The sequence below is a fragment of the Haplochromis burtoni genome, unplaced genomic scaffold, assembly GCF_018398535.1.
Source record: "Haplochromis burtoni strain Fernald_Lab_line unplaced genomic scaffold, NCSU_Asbu1 Contig_17, whole genome shotgun sequence".
Lineage (NCBI taxonomy): Eukaryota > Metazoa > Chordata > Actinopteri > Cichliformes > Cichlidae > Haplochromis > Haplochromis burtoni.
This window is the reverse complement of record NW_024582378.1, coordinates 235,461-257,716: the sequence shown is the minus strand read 5'-3', so window position 1 is coordinate 257,716 and position 22,256 is coordinate 235,461. Positions and strand designations below refer to the sequence as shown.

At 38.7% G+C, this 22,256-nt stretch overlaps 1 protein-coding gene across 3 annotated transcripts; it reads left to right on the top strand.

The window, feature by feature from the left end:
• Window positions 1–128: 128 nt before the first annotated feature.
• On the top strand, window positions 129–19,991 carry slc25a14 (solute carrier family 25 member 14). 3 transcript variants are annotated; one of them, XM_014330703.2, is made up of 9 exons: window positions 129–199; window positions 900–1,004; window positions 2,341–2,479; window positions 5,470–5,564; window positions 11,531–11,616; window positions 11,846–11,941; window positions 12,200–12,324; window positions 12,410–12,623; window positions 15,570–19,991. In XM_014330703.2, the coding sequence occupies exons 2-9, from the start codon at window positions 941–943 to the stop codon at window positions 15,609–15,611; spliced, it is 861 nt and encodes a 286-aa protein (XP_014186189.1). In that variant the 5' UTR covers window positions 129–199; window positions 900–940; the 3' UTR covers window positions 15,612–19,991. The 3 variants fall into 3 exon arrangements, with proteins under 3 accessions (XP_014186189.1, XP_005916044.2, XP_042074218.1); XM_005915982.3 differs by having other exon boundaries at window positions 143–305; XM_042218284.1 differs by lacking the exon at window positions 129–199 and having other exon boundaries at window positions 695–1,004.
• Window positions 19,992–22,256: the final 2,265 nt, after the last annotated feature.

Here is a 22,256-nt window from a genome sequence, read left to right as displayed (position 1 = left end):
CCTGAAATTACATTTAGCATTACTTTGTTTATTTATGTTTTATTTGTGTAAACACTGCTTTAACCGTAACGACATAAATTACATTGCTTGATTACTTTAGTTAGACAAAAGGCGTTTTATTTTGAAAGTGTTAACGGAAATCCTGTTTTTACAAATTCTGCCACAGTTGGCGCTAGCGTAAATGGGAAGCTAACGAAAGGTGAGAAGTTTTCCGCCGGCATTTTATTAAAGTCAATGCATAGTTATTCTCTGACACATGGGAAACCAAGCTGCATAGAAGGTCGCGGACTTTATCTACAGCACAGGTACGTTCAGTTTGACAGTAACTGGTTGCCAGTTGGTAAATTTGCTAACAGACCGGCTAGTATTTTTTTAGAAGTAGCATTTAGCCTAGCAGCAGCCATCTGTTTCGAGGCGGAACGCTGGAAGCAGGTGGGCGATCATCTGTGTAAAAAAAAAAGAAAAAAAAAAGACCATTTTATAAAATGATTAAAACTGTATATCTCATCATATGATTTAGATTTCATTAATAAAATAGCTTCTTTGTGATTCTATGACCAGTAGTAATAATAAATAACTTCATTTATTTCTCTTGGCACTGTTGCTATCGGTAACGCATTCCGTGCCCGCCTCTTGCACCCCAGCCAATCAAGACGCCGAAAATGTTATTGACTTTATTATAAGCCAATAGTAGGGTCACAACAAATATGACGGCTCTCCTCACCGCGTTCGATACTGCGGGGCGTCTCTTTCCGGCGCAGTATGCTGGGATGCTGATGCTGAGGCACTTCGTTGATCTGTAGCATCCTCTTTTACCTCAATGTTTGTCGACATGTTGTATTGTCTGAGGTGGCAGCACTGCGTTGACCTCTGTCTGGGTGGTCTTCTTCTATTTTTAGCGGGGCTGCAGCAGGTGGAAGCAGCAGCCGCCACCACGGAGATGGCCAACTTGAACTGGAAGCCGTTTATCTACGGAGGGATGGCCTCGATTGTCGCAGAATTCGGTACGTGGTGCGCCGCAATATCCACACATTGACCATCAGGTGTATTTTTGGGGTTTTTTTGTATATATATTTTTGGGAGTCGGGGGTATATGCTTTAATGTAACACGAGTAGAGCGCGTTGTATGCAAATGGTTAACCGCCAGTATTGTAGGAAAATGCATCACTACAGATAACACTGGCTCCAAAAAGGGAAATGGTGCATGTAGCAGAGAAAATGTCAAAGCCATTTGGTGATAATTGTGTTCCCCATTCTGCAATCGCAGGTGTGTGGCATTCACAAAGTTCAGTCCAGATTGTTGAGTGCTGACAAAAGTCTGGTGTTTAGCCTCAGTTTGTGTCTCTCACACAATCATCACATTCAAAATCATATTTAGATTTTTTTGCTCCATGCAAAAGCCCATTTAAATCACTCTTCATCAGCTACTCTTTGCTATTTAATCCTATTGTCTACTATTTATATATTTTGTTCCGGTACAGTTGGTGTGGAGCACCTCCAATTTCATTGTACATGTACAGTGACAATAAAGGGCTATTCTATTTTTTTTTTCCCCCAGAGAACATGAGACAAAATTAAAACATTTCATCTGTTGCTCTATTTAGAGTCTTAAAGAATGAAGAAAAATACATTTCCTGTGTTTAAATACATGTTGCTTAGAATTAGGTTGTAAAACTAATAACACAATGACATTCTAAGAGCAAGTAACCAGTAGCAAGAGCCATGGAGGCATTCAAACTTAAATTTTAACAACACTTTGGCTTTCAGCCCATCATATTCTTTCACTCAAGTGTCTCCATAAAAGTTCAGATTTACTCTCTGCTCGGTTCTGGCAGGGTTAGTCCATTTTACATGGACCTGTTTGTTTATTTTTTTGCAACTGAATGAGAAGTTCTGCAACTAAAAAATACATGCTTCTTTTTAATATAAACAATAAGTAAATGTTTAATTCTGTTGAATAATCTGTGGTTTGAGTGCTGATTAAAGTAACTGTTAATAATAGTTTTGTCATAATCAATATGTAATTTTGAGGCGTTCATTTCAGACTAATCTTTTTTTGTTTGTTTGTTTGTTTTTGTTTGTTTTTTTTTAAACGCCAAAAATAAACTTTCTGGAAGTTATGCTTCTACCACTATCTTTCCTCTTGTAGAACTCATCTATTGACTTCAGTAGAGGATTTCTTTTTTAACATGTTTGATGTTTACTGTATATGATATGAACATAGAGCTACATGATATACATTTGTTTCTGTATTCTGAGTCTTTTTAAAATAATAAAATAAATAAAATAAAATAATAAACCACATAAAATGTGTTTTTAATCCCTATTTTTCATTCTCAGGCACATTTCCCATTGACCTTACTAAGACCAGACTACAGGTCCAAGGTCAGTCTCAGTACACAGAGGTGCGCTACAGAGGCATGTTCCATGCTCTGTTCAGGATCGGGAAGGAGGAGGGCATTCGGGCGCTCTACTCTGGGTATGGAATATTATCTTTTAGGCCACTCATTTGATCTGCATAACATGTCATAGTTTCACTGTAGAAAGGTTTTCCGTGATGCATCTCTCTAGTTTACATGAATGCTATTGCTTGATCAAGATTAAAAATTCCTGTCTTTGCTTAATACGTTTTTGTTTTCTGACTCAGCTGAGCCTTTGTAGGCTGACTGTGCACATAAGCAGTGCTGGCAAAGAGCCTGTGTTGCTTTACCTAACGGATGTCTTAGCATTTCCTGTATTTTCTGGGCCATTTGATGTACAGAAAAGTCTTAATAAATTTAACTCTGTAGCAACAATGTTAAAAAATCTGGTTTATATCTCTTTGGTGGAATGCCAAAACCTCATTGATTGGCTCCATCATTTCTTATATGTAGGAAAGTCCATTTGTATTTAATATTTTCTCTAATGTTATAAATAATTCTGCTATCTCCCTGTCTACATTGCTTGTGCTGCAGAGAAGTGACTGCCCCCCTCGCCAGTGTTTTTCATTTGAGCTTTACTGAGAGCTAATGCACTTTGAAATAAGACTCCGCTGTAAGTTTAAGTGGGGGTTATTTGAATAAAGATTTCCTTAGAATTTCAGTCCTACCAGCTCTTATTTCCAGGGAGTGTGCATACAGTCCCAGGTAAATTATTGTTCCTAGAAGACAGGGAGATCTCATTTTCTTTTCTCTCATTGTGCAGTCAAATAGTCTTACTTGCTACTCACTTCTGATATCATATATGGGTGACGCAGGCTGCTGCTGGCTGCTCTGTTAAAGCAGTTTAGTATTCTATTTTAGCTTCATGATATTTTGTGGAAGGGGGGGTAGAAGGGAGTCGGGTCACGTATGGTTAGAGTGGTCTGCAGCTTAGGTTGGTCGGGATATGAACCTCAGTAAATATGAATGCACTCCACTGGTTAAAAATAAACTCACCACTGTCAGTGTTTCTCACATTAAAGTTTCAAAGTGTTATTGTCATATGCACAAAATATCTGCATATAACAAAATATTTCCCAACATGTTTCCCTGTACAACTAAATTTTTCCTTTGCTGTCCACAACAGATGCAAAAAATGCTCATATAAAATAGAGAAATAGAATAAGTGATCATTTAAAGGAATAATAAATGTATAAAGACAGCATATGAGAAATATAGTAAAAATATATGATATGCAAAAAAATATAACTATATGAGCTGCAAGGGGTCTGTTCACAGGGCTATGCAATAAATGAATTTGAATTTCAGCCTAAACAATATTTGTGCTGCTTCTACTTTAAAATAATTTTCTCTTTTGGCCTTCAACACATCTCTTTCCTTGATTTTTACCCCTTAATAAAAATCCCTGCCATGCTGCAGTATGTTTGGTTTAGTTTATTTAGCTTTTGTTAGGTAAGGTATAATAAAAGTTAAAGAAAGATGAAGATAAAATATTTTATTTGCCATTTGTACACATGCACGAGGTCCGGGTTCATAGGAAATCTAGTTAAACAACTCTTTTCTTATTTAATAAATCCCTTCCTTTTGAGTGATCGTGATGAATATCTATAGTCTTACTGACCAAAAAAACACATAATTAAGCAACCCTGTGTTCACATTTGTGACTCCTTTCTTTGCACACATTTTCTTAAATGAGTTATTGAATAACACAGTTAATAAATTCTCCAGTGGAAATATTTGTGAAGTACTTTGTGGCCATAAATACCTGAACAATGCAATCAGCTGTCTCTCACCCTGTGGATGAACTCCAACTCCACTATCTTGGATTGGAGCTGGTGGAAGGTCAGTAATATCATGGATTGCCAGAGTAGCTAGCTGGCGAGCTGTTAGGGAAACCACAAGGCGGGAAGAATTAATAATATACTTGGGTTGGCTGCCCAAGTAAAGCCTAAAGTCCTCTGAGTTCTCTAAATTATTCCTCCTTGTCTCTTCTGTCCTCTATCCTCCTGCCAGTGACCAGGAAATCGGTCTTTTTCCACCATACTGAAAAATGTTTGAATTCTTAAAATTCGTGTGGAGAGCATAGAGAACAGGCATACAGGGGAAGCTGCTAATCAGACTTTTTGCTCTTGTGTGTATGATTTCACATTTGGTCATGTTGCACCCTTCTCAATTTAACTAAGTCCTAAATGGTAAGACGTCATGAGCGCTGTTACATCTGAGATCGAAGCATACATCAGTAGGTGGGCAGTAACAAACCAATTTATGATGAAGCTGCACCACATGCCCTCTTTAACTGAGGCGCAGAGGCAAATATGTTCTCATTCTGTTAAATTCATATTGCCTCCACTCCTCTGCTCACATTTCTCGTGGGTGGAATAAGACACAAGTTGAGGATGTTGCAGTCTGAGAAAAGCAAAAAGTGTGGGAAAGTGTGGGACTCATTCGCTTCTCATTTATCAGCCACACTCATCTTCAGCCCTTTGGTACTCACCTTCTGAAGGAGAAAAGCTGGATGGTTGTTCACCATGTGGTTTTTCTTAACTGTTTGCAATCATCAGAACAAATAGTTTAGAATGTGCCACAGCAACAACTTCATGACAAGTAAAGGCTGATTATTTGAACATGATAAGACACTGTGAATACTCTTTTACATTTACTGATGTGGGGAGGGAAAATAATTGAACATTAGTCTGGAGCCTTGATGTGCTCTACAATATGCAGTAATAAAGACTGAACGCAGAGCTGCTACACTTTGCGGGCGGCTGAGCTGAATTCAGCTGACAGCCCCGTGGGGAAAGTAATGCAATCCATTCTGAAAAAGATTTAAAAACAAGCTTCTCTTTGTTTTTAGAGCATTCAGGTGTTTTCAGAGCACTTTCTAAAATCCACTTTCTGTGTAACAGACAATAGCTAGAATTTCACAATCCTTAAGGCCGAAATGGTATTGACTTGCATTCATAGCCACGCAAGTAAGTTCTTGATATATATACTCGCTTTAGGAACTGACTTGAATCAAACATTTTTTTTTTAAATCTTCCCCTCACAGAATTTCCCCGGCTCTTTTGAGACAGGCTTCTTACGGGACAATCAAGATAGGAACCTACAATTCTCTGAAGAGGCTATTTGTCAGTCAGCCAGAAGGTTGGTACCACTATTTCTAACTCTAATATCTTTTTTTTTTTTTTGTTTTTGTGTCCTTTTACTAAGTTCTCCTTAAAAGGCAAATTTTAGACTGTCTTTAATTCACAGGGTTTCATTAGTTAGTTACACAGAACCCAGCTGAAAACTTGATAGTATTCTCACATTTACTCTAATCAGCTAAACCAGACAACTGGCCAACCATGTAGGTGTTTTAATACGGCATAAAATTTAGAATAACAATTATTCTGTCCTCACAGTAAACTGATACAATGTCCTTTAACATGCATTTGATTTGTAAGATTTTAGTTTGGGCTCAGCCAAAACCAGAGATTACAGTAAGCAAATGCTTTTTAAGCTGTCTTGGATCTTCCATAATAAAAACAGAACGGACAGAGAGTCATTTTCTTACATTTGCATTTTAGCTGGTTAACTGATGCTGCTATTCAGAGTCATATCTTTGACCCCTTTAACATATGAAATGGAAAAACTATGTAAAGCATTTTAGTTAATGTGTTAATATAAAGACACTGGGCTGTGCAATAAATAGAACTTTGACTTTTTGGGAGGGGAATAAAAAAAGAAAACCCAAGCAGTTATGTGGCACTTTGGTCATCTCTTTACAGCACTGATAGGCAACTCCAGTCCTTGAGGGCCGGTGTCCTGCAGGTTTTAGATGTGTCCTTGATCCAACACAGCTGATTCAAATGGCTAAATTAACTCCTCACCATGTCTTGTAGTTCTCCAGAGGCCTGGTAAGAACTAATCATGTGATTCAGGTGTGTTGACCCAGTGTGATATCTAAAACCTGCAGGGCACTGGCCCTTGAGGCCTGGAGTTGCCTACCCCTGCTTTACACAGAGGTGCATTTGTATTGTGATGTCTGTTGTGATTTTTTTTTTTTTTCTAAATTTCTCCAAATATCTAAACACCCTCCAAACTGTACTAATGAGAAAGTCTAAAACTACCACTGAAACAATAGAAAACTAAAACTAAACATTTTCAAATGATTAAAAACTGAACACAGACAAGTAAACTAACTGAAAATAAAGTGAAATAAAAACAAAAAGTCTAAATCTGGGATTGTTGTGGAGGCTAAAAAGCTGAACTGGGTTCTGTTTATGGTGCAGCCCTCCACAACAGTTCCCCCTTCTTATGTTACCCACCCCTGCTGTAAAGGGTTTTCTTTTTTGTTGTTGTTGTTTTTTTTTGTTTTGTTTTTTAAAGGACCATCTTCCATTCAGCATACCCAGTAATGATGACTAAATGGATATTTCGGCTGCTCCTTTTCTACAAGGATTCACCATAACAAGTAGCTCATGGTTTGATCTGGCAGAGTTTTGAGCCCGATGCCCTTTCTGACACCCCTCCAAAGGGGATTTGTGTTTCTAACTGGAATCAAATCACCGTTGGAATACTTGAAGTAATATTGCATTGCATCTTGAGGATCAGTAAGCTTACAAAATGAACTCCAAATGGTTTAAACATACTATGTTATTGGCTTATATAGTACAGGAGAGGAAAGGGATCTGTCACAAAGGTAAAGGCCAAACATAGATGAGGTTGAAATAGAGATGCTCCAGAAAAACTGTTTTTAAACAGACTCCCTTTGCTTATTTTCTGCTCACGCAGGTTCTGTGCTGGACTTTATCAGCACAGTTAAAATGTAGGCAGCTCTGCATATGCACAGCAACAGGGAACCAAGTAAGGCAAAGATAATGTGTTACAACTACACTCATTAAGATGTTTGATCATTTTTTTCCCAGCAACAGCATCATTATTATTGACGATCCTTCTTCTTCGTCGTCGTCTTCTTCGCTAGTATTCACTGTCTGACAATATCTAATTTAGTGGTGCGGGCACGGATGTAACAGAGGTTTGTGGTGTTAGCACTAGAAGCATGATGGAATTAGACAGGAGAAAGGGGAAAAGATTAATATTGCTGTTTATTTATTTATTTATTTTTTAAATGGTAAAAACTCTGCTACACAAAGCGAGCGCTTTACAAGCCTGCCATGATCTTTAAGGCGAATTTTGAAGCTCAGTTAAACAGTCCAGAGTGAATATCAATAACTGTCCTTCTCTAACGGCTCCCTGAGACACAACAGCCATTTCTTCTTTCTTGCCAAGTGTTGAGTTGATCATTAAGATATACTGACATTGAAAAGGAATGGAGCATAACCAAAGCTGCAGTGCACTGATTTACCTCAATTTGACTTAAAGCCAGTATTTTTTTTTTTTTTTTTTTTTTTTTATTACTATGCAAGTCATATTTCTAGGACAGCAAACCAAATAGCAGAATATCAGAGTCATTTAACATTGTAGTGTGGAATAATTAACACAAAATTCGGCTTCTAAAATGCTCTTGGCCTTTGAAAAATCTGGGGCTGGTGCAGTTTCATAACTATAAAAGTCTCCATGGCAGGTGAACCAAAAATTGATTGTGCATGACCGTGCTTCTCTTGCTTTTCATTTTTTCATGCTCATTCTTTATCTTTCTGTTTGCAATCAATGCTAGTTTTGTGCATCAAACATGAAAAAAACCCTTGCAAATCTTTTCTTCTTTGTTTGGATTGCAAAATATTGGGTGTTGTGTTGTCACTTGTTTGAGATTAAGTGGATGAAAAGAGGTTAATGATGTTTGTATGTTTGTTGGAAATGGTTGAAAGTAAAGCAGTTATATGATAATTTGCCCCTGGAAATGAATAAAATACATTCACCTTAGCTGAGCGGATGTCCTTTATTTGTTAAAAATCAAAATCAGCCTTGATAAAGTAAACAATGTAAGGGAAAATGCAAACACACTAAGGTCCCAACATTTTACCCAGGTTAAGTTGGACATTTCTTTTTTCCAACATATTTCCTCTGAATAGAGCGACAATACCACACCTATGTTGACCCATATGGAAGTGAGTGAGTTACCATCCCGGCAGTAATTTGCAAGCTAAACAACAGGCAAAGTACGTCCAGTAAGGAAGGAAGGAAGGGACAGAAAGATGAGTGGGGATGGAAAAGGCAGGAAACTATGAAAGAGGCTGTTTTGATACTGACACTCTGATAAGCTTTTATCCATTTGTCAAACATATATTTGATATAAAGTGTGCACAGCACAAAATTGCATAATTTTTTTTTTTTTTTTTTACCAGAAAAGGAAAGTGATGTTGTTTGAGACTGAAATTGGCTTCCTTTTTATATACTGTGGTATGCAAAAGTTTGGGCACCCCTGATAATTTTCACGTTTTTCCTTCATAAATCATTGGTTGTTTGGATCAGCAATTTCATTTAAATATATCTTATAGCAGACAAACACAATGATATTTGAGAAGTGAAATGAAGTTTATAGGATTTACAGAAAGTGTGCAATAGTTACTTAAACTAAATTAGGCAGGTGCATAAATTTGGGCACCCTTGTTTGATTGATTTGAATACCTTTAGCACTAATTATTGAAACATAAAATTTGTTTGGTAAGCTCATTGACCCTTGACCTACATACACAGGTAAATCCAGTCACGAGAAAGGGTATTTAGGGTGGCCAATTGCAAGTTTTTCTCCTCTTTGCATCTTCTCTTGAGAGTGGCTACATGGGAGCCTCAAAACAACTCTCAAAGAGATTGTTCAACATCATGGTTTAGGGGACGTATACAAAAAACTATCTCGGAGATTTCAGCTGTCAGTTTCCACTGTGAAGAACATAGTGAGGAAATGGAAGACCACAATTGTAATTAAGGCTGGAAGTGACAGGTCAAGGAAAATCTTAGATAAGCAGAGGGAAAGGATGGTGAGAACGGTCATAGTCAACCCACACACCAGCTCCAAAGACCTACAACATCATCTTCCTGCAGATGGTGTCACTGTCCATCGTTCAACTATTCAGCGCACTTTGCACAAGGAGATGCTGTATGGGAGACAAATGCAGGAGGAACAAGTACAATGTTCTGGAATGGCCATCTCAGTCCCCAGACCTGAATATTATTGAAAATCTATGGTGGGACTTAAAGCGGGCTGTCCATGCTCTGAAACCATCAAACCCGACTGAACTGGAGATGTTTTGTAAAGACAAAAGGTCCAAAATACCTTCAACCAGAATCCAGACTCTCATTGGAAGCTATAAGAAGTGTTTGGAGGTGTTATTTCTGTAAAAGGAGGATCTACTAAATATTGATGTAATTTTTCTGTTGGGGTGTCCAAATTTATGCACCTGCCTAATTTAGTTTAAGTAACTGTCATCCAAAGACATAAGTGGGAGGGGAGGGAGGCACCATCCCAGCCACCTTGGCAATAGTTGTGGTTTGATGCTAAATAACAAAAGTCAGTATAAAATATAATAAAATTGAATTTAGATGGCATTTGTCAGCACACTTGCCAGCTTGTACTTGCACTGACCTTATTTGAGACCACAAATCACAGGGAAATGTGTACATTTCTGTCCTTAATAAGCAACACAGCGATTACACTGTTGTACTGCTAATGTCAGATTTCTATTCCTTGATCCAGTGTAGACACCACATTTGGTTACTACAAATGAGATCAACCATCTGAATGTTTTTAAGCCAGTATGCACAATGTAGATTATAGAAAATATGAGAAAATTAGATAAGCCTTTGATTTTCTCCTTCTCTCTTCTCTTAAAACTGACTGTGAAGTACTGTGTGCTTGATAAGAGCTCTGAATAGGAATCTGTAATTTCAACTTGGTGCCTTTTAGCATATTTTTAACCTTTCCACCTTCCAGAAATAGCTATCCTAATTTTGTAGCTTTTACTCAAAATTAAGAGAACTTCATTTCAGACAGGCTCTAGTTAAGAGACAGGCTAACGGCTAATGTTTCTTTTTGGGGCTAATAATGATTTCTGTGGAGTTCAAATCATTCCAGTGTATCATTTGCTACTGTTGATACACAATATTCTGTAGTATGCATTTAAAGAGAAAAATAGTCAGAGGTTGGGTAGGTTCTCACCTACTAGCAAAAGATCTTACAAGTTAGTTAGCAACTTGCCATTAAGGTGTCACTTGACTATGCATTGTCTGCTTAGCCGCGTTGCCTACTCCATTCTGCTTTATGTTGTTGTTTTCAGGCCATTTCCTTTTTTTAATTTAAATTTATTTTTGGCAACTTTGGGTTTAGTTTTTTTTTTTTTAGCGCATGCTCAGACTTTAATGGCTAGTACTGTTGGACTGCAAGAAAACTCTCAAATCTGTCTAGAAACAGCTGTAAACACTGAACTGTGATAATACCATTTATACATTTTCATGAGGATTATTTTCAGCATTATAAGAAATGTAAAAAAGTGTGAACAACAACATCAACATTTACACTAATGCTGAAATGAGAGAGACTGATATATCAGTTGAGCTCTACTCTTGATTTGTCATTTTTTAAGGATGTAAGATATTTAAAAGGGTTGATTCTTTGATATGTCGATTTTTCTCATTGTGATCAGACGTTGATGTGAGATGTTGAAAGTACAAGGTGCAAAAACAATTGAACTTTTCTTCCTCAACAGATGTTTCAAAACAGGCCCTAAAATAATGCCAATATGTGGGGTTTTTTTGGGGGGGGGTTTTTTGGGGGGTTTTTTGTCACAAAAAGTCAACACTTTAAGTTAGTTTGCATTAAAGAAATTGTATTTATATTTTAAACTGTATACACTATACAGTAACTGGATCCTTGCAAAATTAACACTTTGTTCTGTAATCTACAGACATTAAGAAGAAATAATAATAATTGTGCCGAGTTGTCTCGGTTGCTGTTCTAAATAATTACACTGATGTTTAGACCCAGAGAAGATGCAATAGTGTACCAAAACTGATACACAAAGCAAGAATTAAGTGTTCATAAAATTTACGTTATCTCTAGAAATAACCCTTTAGACATCAATTCATAGTTAATTATAGGATGATCTAGTATTTGCTAGTTTGCTGGTTGGTTTTGGCTCCGTCTTGACTCAATTTGTGTAATTTTGTGACAGATGAGACGATGGTCATCAACGTCTTCTGCGGTGTCGTGTCTGGAGTCCTGTCGTCCTCTTTGGCCAACCCTACAGATGTTCTCAAGGTGACTACTAATGTTGGCAGTAAGCCCTAGGATATTGGAATGTGTGTGCTGTCAATATCAAAGCACTGCTTTATTATTTATTAAACAGCAGTTGTGACACTGATATGCTGAGAAATACTCACTCATGAAACATAATACTAGTAACTTTATAGGTGAACCTTTTTCTGTTTTTAAACCTAATCCATGAGCCAAAAGTTTAGCAACTGTTTTGTGTTTCCATTTGTTTTAGATCAGAATGCAGGCACAGGGCAGCCTGCTCCAAGGCAGCATGATGTCCAACTTCATCAACATCTACCAGACAGAGGGCACCAGAGGGCTGTGGAGAGTGAGTGCTGCATTTCACTGTATAGCTAGGTCAAGGTGTTTTTGACCATAAGTTACAGTAAGGTCTGGTCTAGCTCTTCACGTGATTTCTTTACAAGTTAATCTGGTCCAATCTATCCACAGTTTATCACAAAGCCTAAAAGCAACTTTTCTATGCCCCCAAGGAAAATAGGCACCCATCTTGCTTCATTCTGTTCACTGAGTTGCACTGTAAGTGTGTTACGGTCTGATTCATTTTCTCCATCCTTCACGTCTTCAGGGTGTCATCCCCACAGCACAGCGAGCAGCTATTGTTGTCGGAGTGGAACTTCCTGTCTATGACATAACAAAGAAGCACCTCCTTCGTTCCGGCCTCATGGGAGACACTATTTTAGCACATTTCATGTAAGTTTAAACTATTCTTAAAGTCTGTCTTTAGCTGTGCAGTGGCAACAGCTGTAGTTAATCTGCATTCTGTGTTTTTCTGCAGTTCAAGTTTTGCATGTGGCTTGGCGGGGGCACTGGCCTCCAATCCTGTAGATGTGGTCAGAACTCGAATGATGAACCAGCGAGTTTTGTCTGGAAACCCCATTTACAAAGGAACATTGGATGGACTGATGCAGACGTGGAGGAATGAAGGCTTCTTTGCTCTTTACAAGGGATTTTGGCCTAACTGGCTACGACTGGGACCTTGGAACATCATTGTATCCTTTAAAGAAAACAAAACTTGAACTTGGATCATTTCTAGTTCTTAGAAAAATAATTAATTCCATAAAAGACCTGGAATAGGATCAGAAATAGTAAATCTAGATATATAATATGGAAAAAAACTGCTAGTACTTTAAAATTTAGCATTTGGCCATCCCTATTAGACTCGGGCTATATCATGGTGTTATGGTATACCAGGGTAGTTATAAATCCCAGTGGACATGACTTCCAGTTTTTAGGCCTGCCACTTCTTATTTTGTCCATCCATCAATCCATTTTCTTCCGCTTATCCGGGGCCGGGTCGTGAGGGCAGCAGCCCAAGCAGAGAAGCCCAGACCTCCCTCTCCATAGTCACCTCCTCCAGCTTATCTGGGAGAACACCCAGGCGTTCCCAGGCCAGCCGAGAGATATCTCTCCAGCATGACCTGGGTCTGCCCCGGGGCCTCTTCCCGGTGGGACATGCCTGGAAAACCTCGCCCAGGAGGCATCCTTTTCAGATACCCGAACCACCTCAACTGGCTCCTTTCGATGTGGAGGAGCAGTGGCTCTACTCTGAGCCCCTCCCAAATGGCCGAACTTCTCACCCTATCTCTAAGGGAGAGGCCAGCCACCCTTCGGAGGAAGCCCATTTCCGCCGCTTGTATCCGCGATCTCGTTCTTTCGGTCACTACCCACAGCTCATGACCATAGGTGAGGGTAGGGACGTAGATCGACCGGTAAATTGAGAGCTTCGCTTTTTTTTTTTTTTTGCCTGTCCCGTTTGGCTCTTTTGCCATCAGAATTATTGTCTAAAGGCAAAGAAAGATGCCCAACGGATTTACTTTACCAAATTGACCATCCCAGCCTTGCCATAATGGTCCATTTGATTCACCTTTTATTGTTTATTTTATTTTCACTTGCTGAATACGGGACAGACTTGACTGGGGGAAAGAAGGGGAGAAAGAAAGAGGGAAAGAGAAACAGCTGAGAAGAGGGACGGGGGAGAAGGGCAAAAGACAAAAACCAACAGAATGGGCAGAGAAAAAAAAATGCATATATCAATCACCTGGATCACCTGCTGAGAAAGAAAAAAGAAAACAAGCAGAAGAGAACAAGAGTAATAGAATAAACAACATCACAATGATATATGGGAATATGACAGTAAATACTAAATATTAAACATTATTGTGCAGCACATAAGATCAACAGAACACAGTGTGCTTTGAGGTAGGAGCCAAAAAGGGTGTAGTTTGTGGGTGTGATCACCCGTGTGTACACCTGTGAGCATGGACGCGCTTGTTTTTAAAAGGTTCCTTCATGTAATGATCTGCTAGAGGGTGTGGGGGGGCCACAGCCCCGTCCTCCAGGGCATGAAGCAGGTATGGAGGAGATCAAAACTCCAGACATCCAGAGGCCCCCAGAACACAAGAGACCAAGGAAGACCAACAGAGGGGCAGCCGCGCCACTGTCCCAGAAAGAGCTGAGGAGAGTCCCAGATGAGGGCTCACTCAGCAGCTGCGGAGCAGAAGCCAGGGGGAGTTGCAGTGACGCGCCCGTGAGCTCCGCCGGCAGCCAGCTGTGCCTGAGTGACCGAGCCCGAGGCCGGGGGCTCGCTTTTACACTCAGCTCTCTCTTCACCACAACAGACCGGTACAGTGTCCGCATCATTGCAACCGCTACACCAATCCGTCTGTCGATCTCCCGCTCCCTTCTCCCGTCACTTGTGAACAAGACCCCTCCAGGTCAGGGACGAGACCCTGACCCGGAGTGGTCACTCCACCCTTTTCCGGCTGAGGACCATGGCCTCAGATTTGGAGGTGCTGATTCTCATTCCCACAACTTCACACTTGGCTGCAAACCGTTACAAGGCGAGCTGGATGCCATCACCTGATGAAGCCAACAGAACCACATCCTCTGCAAAAAGCAGAGATGAGATCCTGAGACCACTGAAGTGAAAGCCTTCCGCCACTTGGCTACACCTAGAAATTCTGTCCATAAAAATTATGAACAGAATCGGTGACAAAGGGCAGCCCTGGCGGAGCCCATCACCCACCAGGAACGAGTCAGACTTATTGCCGGCTATGCGGACCAAGCTCTTGCAACGGTCGTATAAGGACTGAATGGCCCATAGCAATGGGCCAGACACCCCATACTGCCAGAGCACCCTCCACAGGACCCCCCGAGGGACACGGTCGAATGCCTTCTCCAAGTCCACAAAACACATGTAGACTGGTTGGGCAAACTCCCATGCGCCCTCGAGTATCCTCGAGAGGATAAAGAGCTGGTCCAGTGCTCCACGACCAGGACGAAAACCGCATCGCTCCTCCTGTATTCAAGGTTCAAATGTATAGAAAGCTTATTTTATCCTCAACTTAATTAATTTCACTGCCTCCATGTCACATAAATGCCTATGAGTTCTCCTCTTCTCGACCTTTGCATTCCATTACACCATTAAGCAGAAGGATGATGTCCATCTCAGCCACTGTTCAAAACCAGTGCCCACTCCTATGTATTTTTATTGGATTCATTTTATGCATTTATGAGAATGCATCAATTTCTTAGAGAACATAATTACACACTAATCAGTTTATATTTATGAGTGAAGTATGTTTCTTTTTGTTTGTTTTGTATTGCTAAATAACTTCTTTTTTTTTTTTTTTTAACGGCTGGCCACTGGCTGTACTTTTAAAGAAAGTCTGGCTCCTTGAACGAAAAATATAAAGAAATTAAAGGAGGCTTGAGACTTTTGCACAGTACAAATTAAATTGACTTGTATGGCAATCAAGTAATGGACTTGGTGAGTTTGTTCAGCCTACCCCATGAACCATCGTAGTGCTGGCAATGATGCTCTCTGTCAGTGTTTTCATTGGTACAATTTGAATACCAACTTTTTTTGCAAGGTAAATGCATTGAAGTATTTGTATCTGCCAATCCACTGTCTGTTTCCTTAACATACTTCTCAGTTCTTCATCACCTTTGAGCAGCTGAAGAAGCTCCCATTTTAACAAGAGCCGGTAGTGCGACTGTGTGGGTCGGTTGGACTGTGTCAGAGATAAGTGGGGCATGAGCATGGCACCAGACGATTTGGCAAATCTATATTCACACTCCCTTTGAACGAAAACCAGTTTCATTTCAAGGTTGTTTTTTTTGTTTTTTTATTGTTACTGATTCTGTTTTAAAGACTGCTGTGGTTAATGATTTCGCTCACCATTTCACACTCCTCAGGCAGCTAAATGCGTAGTTCTAGCAAAAGAGGGAAAGCTTAGAGGACAATGTGTTTTGTTTTGTTTTTCTCAGCTGATGAGAAATAGATTAGTGTGGATTGCATGACGGGATTTTTAAACTTGGGCTTTCCGAGGACAGAGTGAAAATTTCTAATTATTTGCTCAGGATTCTTAGACACAGCTGACGCACGTACGGAGGAAAAAGGGCGTTAGATTTTAAAAAGAATGTGTAGAAAGCTTTGTTTTAGGGGAAAGATGGCGCATGAAATTTGCTCAGAAAATCTCATTTTAACTGCTGAATAGAGGAATGGTGCGAATGAGTGGTACACGTGACAAAGTGACTGTTACTGGTAGTCACAGTAATAAGAGAGATGAAGTTACAACAGAGTTGACACTGTTACAGAGAGATGATGGCTCTTCCAGTGAGCTTTTTGTTCATCTAAAGGTTTTTGTTATTCATTTGTTCTGTTTTGTTGTTTTACAGTCAGAAATCTGAACCATCTGAGCCTGTGAAGAGTAAATAGCACATCAGCTCTTATTAAGAAGTACTTGATTCAAAGCAGCAGCCAATCCTTAACAAAAAGGTTGTTTTGTTTATTTTTTTCAGTTCTGTTCACATCCATCTGAATCAGTATTAGGATGTAGTCGGTGGTGGGCAGAGAGCTTGCTGCCACACAAACAAGAGAACAATCAGTACATAGTGTAAATGTATGTACAGACACATTCACACTCAGAGGTGGATGTATTTTACCTGAGGCATGTTCCTGTACATACAAGGCCTTATCGTTCCTCTTTTAACCTCAGTTCCTGTGCCAAATTGCGTCCCGTCCCGAACTTGCACTTGGTCTTTGTAATAAGTCACTGTAGTTGATGTAGATTACTCGGTGACATGTGCACATTTGTAAATCACATTCTCTGAACTCCACCCATGTAAAACAGACCAGACATATTTACATTTATTTTTAACTGCTTGTTTAAATTTTATTTAAAATAAACATTTTCTTTCCTCATTTTGTGTCTGGGTGCTGGTCAAATTCAGTTTTTTTTTTTTGCTTAATTTATCAAAATCCTTTAACAGCACTGTTATAGGCAGCCGTGCTCTTTAGGTTATATTTGACTAATATTTCATAAACCAGCACCACGTTGGTCATACTCATCCACATAGCTGTGCCATCTTTCTCTCAAATGCTAAAAAAAACCCTGATTGGATTTTGTGAATCCGTTTCTTCTTGTAATTGCATCACCCAGTCTCCTCTAGTTTTGATTAAAAGACGCACACGGTGTCCACTGGTACTGAATCATTGCAGCTGCAGAAATGTCTGGGTTTTGTTTTTTTGTTTGTTTGTTTTTTTTAGGCTGCTTTTGCACTACGTACAGTAGTCCTCCTTTCCTGCCCTTTAATTACATGTGCTTAATAATCTGGCCCTGAGAGCGCTTTACTTTGTCTCAGCATCTCAACTCTTCTCTATCATGCTTGCTTGTCTCTTTCAAACACCTTTGGGCAGCACTCTTCCATAGGAGCATTAGGATCATAATTTTATGCATCTTGTAGTTTAATTGGAACAATTTGTTAACTGCGTAACACAATTTTCATAAAGGCAGCTGTTTAAGTGCCCTGCTTAAGCCTGGGCCTTTGTGTACTCTAATGATGCTAATCAAACAAACGGGGCACATGGTACCCACCGAGTTCTCCTTAATTGAGCCTGACTTTAAAATCCTAAGTAAAACAGACAGTCTTCCAGTGTAAATGCTGTCGTCCTGTGCACAGTTTTTAAAGTGACTAATGGTGAATAAAGTTTTCCGAGGAGGAGTTGGTAGGTTTTACCTGTCCTCAAACTGCTGTAGCATTTAATTTCTTTTCCAGTTTGTGCTCCAGAGTTTGTAGTGAGCCGTTTCACTTTGCGTCTTTGTACGTCTAAGTGTGACGTGCTGCTTTCAGAGGTCACTTTAAAATAGGTTTTCCTGGAGTCCTGGGAGCGTTGTGCTGTTACAGCCTTACACTGTACATCAATCACCTGTTAGAGATGATATTCTGTAATTATATTCTTCCAGTCCTGTTCTGACAGCTCATCACTGCACTGAGTGTACGGAGTACTGATTTTTTGCACTTCAGTTTTATTTTTTGTCTGCACACTGGTAATCTGAGTACAAGGTTTAATCCACGGAGTGGGTTAAAGACTCAGGTGGAGATGCAGCTACACAGGGATGTTTTTCATAACATGGGTACATCTGAAAACAAAGATGTGTCTTCAGTTTTGGCTTCAGTCCACACTTGAGTAACAATGCTGCAGTTCTAAGTCTGTTTAATAATTTCTTTTATTAAAAAATATCAGCAGGGAATTCTAGGCAGAAGGAAAAAGTGTAGACCTGCCTGATTTCAAACTTGGGTTTTTGTTTTGTTTGTTAAATTAAATTGTTTTGTTTCCTCCTCAATAACTTCCATTAATATACTGAAGTACTTTAAACATATGCTGCAGTATATGTTTATAATGCTTTTCTTGGATGGAAACCTTTGATGTGCAAACAGCATTTTCAGATGTATCCATGTAAATGTGGATAATATTGAACATTTAGTTAATATACAATTGTCTTCGATTCATGCAACATGATACATGTAAACTAATTTTTTTTTTTTTAAATGATGAAATTACTGGAAAACCAAATTGTCATTTGGACTGAAGAACTTTAACTTTAATTCTCTTTGGACAAACCTTTTCAAGCTGTTAACTTGGGTAAAGGATGGTACACAAAAACATAATTATTTATTAAATCTGAGTATAACGGCTACTTTTTGCACATTGTTGTGAATGTAAATGTGATTGTGATACTCAGACAGGTAAATGATGAGGCTTTCTGTCGTGTACTTATTTATGAACAGAGCTGAACTGAACAACAGTTGAAGGTCTGTTCATTTAAATTTACAGAACACGTTTTCATCTCACTCCTTCTAATGTTCTGTAAAACCAGGAGTGCTGACTGACATTCGCTCTCATATTTCATGTTTCCACGAATGTATGTCACAGTGGGGTAATTCACTTACTGCTCAACCTGTTTTTCTGCTTTCCAGTTTCCCCTGTGATATGTCTACAGTTCAGATGATGAATGCTCATAATATCAGCAACATAGAAATAATCCCTGTAATTCAAAACCCCAGGCTTCAGATTGCTCTAAATGGCAAGTTTCAAGTCTTTTTTTTTTTTTTTTTTTTGGGTGGGCGCGGGGGGGGGGTGTTCTCCTCAAATTTAAATGAATGATGTCAATCAGGGTGGATACCCCAAATATGGTCATCTTATGTACAGGGCTGTGGCTGTGACCACAGAGGCCCCACCCACATGCTGCGTGTGTGTCAGGGACAGCCAATTTAGAGGGTTTGATTCAGACACAGGATGAATTGAGGGGCTGAGCAAGTGTCCAGTCTAAGATAAATGGGATCATTTGAAATTGAGAACTGTGTAAATCCACTGTAGTACAGTCCAACGGTAAAACCACGGAGCTGGAAATTCACTGTAATGTTCTGTGAACTGTTCAGCTTTTAAATGTCCAAAGGTTTCTCTTCTTTTCTGATTGTCAAATATTTAGAATCATGATTGTACAGGGTCATTTTATGTTTGAAGATGACATTTCAATTTTTTTTTTTTTTGGCTGATCTTATGTGACAATCTGTAGATTTGTCTATTTATTCGACTGTCTTCAGTTAACCTGAAGTCAAGACATGTTTATTTTATTTGTTTGGGTGATTTTATTTAAACTGTTCAGGTGCTATGTGTCAACCACATTATTTCACATTTTCGGGCCTAGTAATTTTTCCCACCGGTGTGTGCCATGTTGTTATTTATTTTTACTCTTATTAACAAAACTAAAACACTGTTACACTGACTTAACGGCCAATAATTTAGTGTTAAATTTTGAGCATTTGGCATCAATGATCTTTGTGATGCAGGGGAAATGGGTTTTTCTGGACACGTAGTGTATTGTTTTTATTGTTTAGTCATACTTCATGAAAACATGTAATTGAAGGTTGGATTTCATCTATTAAAGGCAATGTTTCTTGTCCTGATGGGTCCGGACACACTTAAATTTCATCATTTTACTGTTTAAAGTAACTTAATTATGAAACTTTGTAACTGCCAAATTTTCGTCTTCTTTTAAAGTCTGAAAGCAGAAGAAAATCTTTATTTTGTAAGTGTTCTCTTCACTCCCACTGATCATTTGCACTTTTATTTGTGATTAGCTTGTATCATTGCTGTATAAAGACATCTTTCTTTTTTCCTTTCTTTTTTTTGACAGAATATAAACTCACTGTTCACTTATTATTAAAATATAAGCTGTGATTATTAATTTTGTGTGTTTGTCAGTTGATAAAATCTATTTCATGGATTTTTAAAAAAATTTTATGATGAATAAAAATGTATGTAAAAGTAGATGATATAAGTAAATAACAGTAACTTTTTATTAGTATTGGTAAATATCATTTGTTCTCTTGGGGGAGAAAAGTTATGTGCTGTCACATTAATACCACATCTAAGAGTTAAAAATTATATAGAGAGATTTTTTTAGATATTTAAAGTTTTAGGCAGGTGAGGGAAAAATGCTGTAGACAAAGAATGCTTTCAAAAATGGAAGTGTTAATCATTTATTTTCATTAATCAATAAAATGCAGTGAAGGAACAAAAGAGAAATCTACATCAAATCTTTATTTGGTGTGACCACCCTTTGCATTCTTCTAGGTACACTTGCACACAGTTTTTGAAGAAACTTGTTTGGTAGATTGTTACAAACATCTTGGAAAACTAAACACAGATCTTCTGTGGATGTAGGCTTCCTTGCATCCTTCTGTCTCTTCATGTAATCCCAGACACACTCGATGATGTGATCAGGGCTCTGTGGGGGCCGTACCATCGCTTCCAGTACTTCTTGTTCTTCTTTATGCTGAAGATAGTTCTTAATGGCTTTGGGTGTTTGTTTGGAGTTGTCATCCTACTGCAGAATACATTTGGGGCCAATAAACAATCATTTATATTTCTTAAAGCTTTCTTTGTTCACAGCATTTTTTCACACCTTCCTAAAACTTTTGCACATATGAGAAGAGATATTTATATAGCGAGCAAGAGAGCAATATCAAAGGATCAGCAACATGGAAAAGACTAAACTGTGAAGCTTACTTAGGTCCCCAGTGATACATCATCAAGGTTCAAGGACTGGATGAGGGATGGGGTAAGTGAAGCAGAAAAAAACTAACAAGGAGACAATCCCTGTTTTATTAGTGAGGTTAAAAAGAAAAGCAAAAATGTGTGTTTGAAGTAGATTGCATGACTATTTGTCATGTTGAAACCTGAAAAAAAAAAAGCCAGATTTCCTTGTTAATAGGATAGTTGACCGATTGATCAGTTTATCAAGAGAATAATTTCCAGGCCTACTTAGAGGAAGGTTTCACTTGCGTGTACAAAAAAAGGATCTGTGTTTGTTTCACTCATTTTCCCAAAATTGAGGCAACAACCTTGGACCTGTCTGATAAACTGTTTGGGAAAACTTACATTGGTATCTCACAGCTGTGTTCCCTGCCTCTGGCTTTCTGTGCACTGTAATGGTTTTTGCCAGGCCTGTGGCACAATTGCTTCGCTCATGTATGAAAAGACATGACATGGCAGACGTGTTAATTTATCACGTTATTCCTTTCATCTTCATCATATCACCGTATATAGTCAGGTGACAAAATAGGCTGTTCGTGAACGCCAAACAAATGAATAACAAAAATATATGTATTGTTCTTTTTCCTTGCAAGCTACATATTTATTGTATGAAAGTAAATAATCAATTACAAGAATGATTAGTGTCACATTTAAAATACAAAATAGGCTCGATGTAATCACTGACTAACAACTCCAGAGGTAAATATCTTGCTAGGATTATGATGGCTGCTAGTCCATCATGCATATTTCTAGAATCACTCTAGAAACATGTATGTCTCTGGACTGTGGGAGGAACCACGGAGAACACGTGCAGGTATAGAACATCCAAGCTCCACAGAGAACGGCCCCAGAACCGTCTTGCACAACAGTATCACCATAAATAAGTGAAAGTGATTTTAAATGAAACTGACTCAACAAAATAAATATAAGTTGTAAAAACAACTTTTTCAGTCTTGCACCATCATCAGAAATGCCTCTCTTCTTATGTGCTGATGAGCTGAGAAATGTAAATATTCTCTCTGCTTGGGCTTTATGGACAGATTTAATGTAGAAGTCTGTTCCTGCTGCACAGAACTGTTCACACATTTCATTGAATTTGGGGCATTTTAACATTGAAGAAGTGCAGAGAGGGCATTGTTTACATTTTAACCCTGAGAGGAGTCATTAAGTAAATCAGCATCAGCTGTGGCAGCTGGTCGCACAGCTGAACGGTGGTTTTATTAAAAACTCTTTTAGA

Excerpts from the sequence above, each read along its gene's own strand:
- slc25a14 (XM_042218284.1), top strand. The coding sequence starts at position 821 with ATGTTTGTCGACATGTTGTATTGTCTGAGGTGGCAGCACTGCGTTGAC. Across the intron at positions 1,005-2,340 it reads CTCGATTGTCGCAGAATTCG|GCACATTTCCCATTGACCTT; the intron begins GTACGTGGTGCG and ends TTTCATTCTCAG. Across the intron at positions 12,325-12,409 it reads ACTATTTTAGCACATTTCAT|TTCAAGTTTTGCATGTGGCT; the intron begins GTAAGTTTAAAC and ends GTTTTTCTGCAG.